The sequence below is a fragment of the Malassezia pachydermatis genome (genome assembly GCF_001278385.1).
Source record: "Malassezia pachydermatis strain CBS 1879 chromosome Unknown scaffold15, whole genome shotgun sequence".
Classification (NCBI taxonomy): Eukaryota; Fungi; Basidiomycota; class Malasseziomycetes; order Malasseziales; family Malasseziaceae; genus Malassezia; species Malassezia pachydermatis.
This window is the reverse complement of record NW_017253152.1, coordinates 20,451-24,598: the sequence shown is the minus strand read 5'-3', so window position 1 is coordinate 24,598 and position 4,148 is coordinate 20,451. Positions and strand designations below refer to the sequence as shown.

Here is a 4,148-nt window from a genome sequence, read left to right as displayed (position 1 = left end):
AAAGCAATTTTCCAAGTATGAATTGACGCTGAGAGATGAAAGTTTGGGGAGCGAACCAGATTAGCTACCTGAGTAGTCCAGACTGTAAACTATTTACACTAGTCCTTTGGTTATATATGCAAATATAGAAAAAGAATCAGAGGGAAAGCGAAAGGCTGTATGTGTAACACCTTGTGAGTACTATCGCAAGATTGAAAGCAAAAAGATTAGACCATCCTTAAGAACCGGTGTGGAGCATGTTGTTTAATACGTCAATACGCGTAGAACCTTACCTCTCCTTGAATGTTAAATAGAATATAGAATTTATTTCTATAAATATATTTATCACAGGCGTTGCATGGCTGTCGGCAGTTCGTGTCGTAAGATGTTAGGTTAAGTCCGCTAACGAACGCAATCCATAGTAAGAATCAATTCTTCTTCCTGTCCATTTGATATAAGTGGCTAATATGGAATACGATAAGTCGTCATGATCCTTATGGAGTATGGGCAACAGACGTGCTACTAGAATCTAACAAAAAGATGCGAAATCGTAAGATGGAGCCAATCTAGAAAACAAGATTAAATAAGGATTGTAGACTGAAACTCGTCTACATGAATCAGGAATACCGAGTAATCGTTTATCAGTACGGAACGGTGAACAACTCATTAAGGAGATACTAACTGTCTATCACATCTTGGTTTTGTCTGAATATGGAACTTAGTATTCTATACTAGGGACGTTTAGGATCGAACTGAGGTGAAGTTATAGCAAGGTAGCCGTAAGGGAACTTGCGGCTGATTGATAAATTTTCAATTTTCCCCTTTTAAATAAATGTATTATACTTATAATAGGTAATAATATCATTCAGTTTTAAATGAAGTGATAGAATTTTCCTCTTTTAAAAATGAATTTATCTGTAAAGAAGAATGATTATGAAATGTATAAGAATGAATAATAGGACAAACGGCTATTGGTGAAGTAAGGATAATTGCTAATTATCTGGGTTGTACCCGTGGGAGTTCGAATCTCCTTTTGTCCTAAAGAATTTAAAGTGTAATTAAAACTTAATGATAATTGAAGAGATTCGTTGCATTGAAGTTTGAATCTCTTTTTGTCCTTTTTTATATAAAGTAATATTTATAAATAATTTAAGGAATTCGAATAACTGTTTTCATAAAACTGAAGTTCTAATCTCCTTTGTCCTAGAAAATAGAATATTTTATAAATATATATAAATGATGGAAGGGATTCGAACAACTGCGATCGTAAGATCACTGAAGTTCGATTCTCTTTTTGTCCTAGTTTCTTAGAGTGAGGAAAATAGTTAAAGGAAAGAATTTGAATAATAATTTAAGATGATTGATATTGCAACTTTCTTTTGTTCTTTTTTACAAAAATGTATATTACTTCAATAATTGAAACATTCTAATAAGAGTATAAAAATTATTTGTATGAATATTTATTATTCATGACACGATGGCTTTATTCAACAAACGCTAAAGATATTGGTACTCTTTACCTTATCTTTGCTGTATTCTCAGGACTACTAGGAACAATGTTCTCTGTACTTATTCGTGCAGAACTTGCTGCTCCTGGTGTTCAAGTTCTAGGTGGAAACCATCAACTATTTAATGTAATTATTACAGCACATGCTTTCCTTATGATCTTCTTTATGGTTATGCCAGCTCTAATGGGAGGATTTGGAAATTACTTTGCACCTGTAATGATTGGAGCAGTTGATATGGCTTTCCCACGACTAAATAATATTAGTTTCTGGCTACTACCTCCTAGTCTAATTCTACTACTATCAAGTGCATTTGTAGAACAAGGAGCAGGGCCAGGATGGACAGTTGAGAATGATAAGCTGTCTGAAAACACTACTCGATGCGGGAAACTCCTCCAGTATAGTAAGCCAGTATACACGAAGATGAATACTTTTCTATTCTATCTAGGAAATGTAATAATGTCATCAACATGGGGACAATCCGCCTGGTTTATGAATTTCTTTGGTAAATATACTAAGAAAATTTCTATGCCATCAGAGACTACATGTAGTGCTTATTATAGTATGTTTACAAAAAATACTTCATTTATAAATTCATTTCATGCATGGCTAGTAGGTGTAGTAGATGGAGATGGAAGTTTTTATTTTGCTAAAACTCAGAAAAATACTTGAACTTTCTGTTTTAAAATTGGTCAAAGTAAATATAATCTTCGTCTACTATATTTCGTAAAGAAAATGCTAGGAGTAGGTTCTATCAGTATCACAAATAGTAAAGATTCTTGTGCAGAATATCGTATTCGGAATATAAACCATATTCATGATATTATCCTGCCTATTTTTGATAAAGAACCTCTTCGAACTAGTAAACAATATCGTTATGAACTATTTCGTAAAAGTCTGAAAGTATATCTAGATAATAATCTAAGTATGTTCGAAAAAGAGAAACTGCTAGATTATTATAAATCTCAAAATCAATTTATTCCTGAGAATTATATTTCTCTAGTATGAGAAGATAGTACAGAAGTAAATCTAGATCTATATCGTTCTATGAAAGTGATTTCTAAAGAATGGCTAGTAGGATTTACAGAAGCAGAAGGGAGTTTTTATCTAGTTAAAAAGGGACCTTCACGTATGGTACATTGTTTTGAGATTACACAAAAGAAAGATAAACTAGTACTACTAGCTATTAGTTATGTGCTAGATATAACAGTGTATGAAAAGAAAGGATATTATACATGTATTACAACAAATCGAAAAAAGTGTAGAGAAAGTAATTAATTATTTCTTTCGTACTATGAAAGGGATGAAATCTCTAGAATATCGAATTTGGAGTCGATCTTATCAAAAGGAAAATAATTTTGAGGATCTAGTGAAAGTACGAGAGATGATGAAGAAAATTCGTAGTATTTATAAAAATAAAGATATGAATGAATAAATGAAGTGAAACATAAAATAATAAGAAGGTATAGTCCAATCTACTATGAGAATAGTAGCTATTTTCATTGCGATGAAAATAAGATATATGTTATCCTCCACTATCAGGTCTTCAAAGTCACTCAGGAGGTTCAGTAGATCTTGCTATCTTTAGTCTACACCTATCAGGAATTTCATCAATGCTAGGTGCTATGAACTTTATGGTAACAATTCTAAACATGCGAGCTTCAGGAATGACTATGTATAAACTTCCTCTATTTGTTTGGTCAGTATTTGTTACATCAATTCTACTAGTAATTACACTACCAGTACTAGCTGGTGCAATTACAATGCTACTAACAGACCGTAACTTTAATACTTCATTCTATGATCCAGCAGGAGGTGGAGATCCAGTTCTTTACCAACACCTATTCTAATAAAATAAAAATACTAATGACTATAATAATAACTTAAAATATGAATAAAGCTAATTTTCAGTTTTCTCTTTTTAAAAAATATAATAATATTGTTACTACTTCTTTTCTGGAATGGTTTGTAGGATTTACAGAAGGAGATGGCAGTTTTATTGTAAATAGTCGAGGTAATGTAACTTTTGTAGTTACTCAACATTCTAAAAATAAATATATTCTCAATAGTATTCGAGATCAACTAGGTTTTGGGAATGTAATTCGACAAGGAATAACTACAAATCGTTTTGTAGTAAACAAAAAGGCAGATATTTATAAACTAATTCTACTGTTTAATGGAAATATTGTTCTACCAAGTAAAAAGAAAGCATTTTCTCTTTGGGTTGATCAATATAATAAAATGAATCAAGAGAATGTAAATGTACTTTCACAAGATCTACTACCTAGTAAAGAGAATGCTTGGCTAGCAGGATTTACAGATGCGGAAGGATGTTTCACATGTTCTCTACTGGGAAATTCTAGTAGTTATCGATATCGATTTCTACTTGTACAGAAAGGTATAGAGAATAAAGTAATTCTTGATTCTATTCAATCTTTTCTTGGAGGGAAAGTAAGTTCTATGCATATGAAAGATATGTATCAACTAACAGTAAATGGTCGTAAAAATGCTAAGAAAGTAATGGAATATTTTGATAAATATTCTCTACAAACTACTAAGAAAAAATCTTATGATATTTGGAAAAGTGTTCATGATGATCTTCAAAATAAGAAACATATGAATACATTTACTCGAGATATTCTGAAAAAGAAAGTAATAAGTATT

The 4,148-nt window shown here is 31.4% G+C and overlaps 1 protein-coding gene across 1 annotated transcript; it reads left to right on the top strand.

Annotated features, from left to right (window-relative positions):
- Positions 1 to 1,448: 1,448 nt before the first annotated feature.
- Positions 1,449 to 1,993, top strand: Malapachy_1281 (cytochrome c oxidase subunit 1; the record flags this gene model as incomplete). The annotated part of the gene is made up of 2 exons (XM_018135786.1): positions 1,449 to 1,846; positions 1,933 to 1,993. 2 exons carry the CDS (start codon positions 1,449 to 1,451, stop codon positions 1,991 to 1,993), a joined length of 459 nt encoding a protein of 152 aa, XP_017990044.1.
- Positions 1,994 to 4,148: the final 2,155 nt, after the last annotated feature.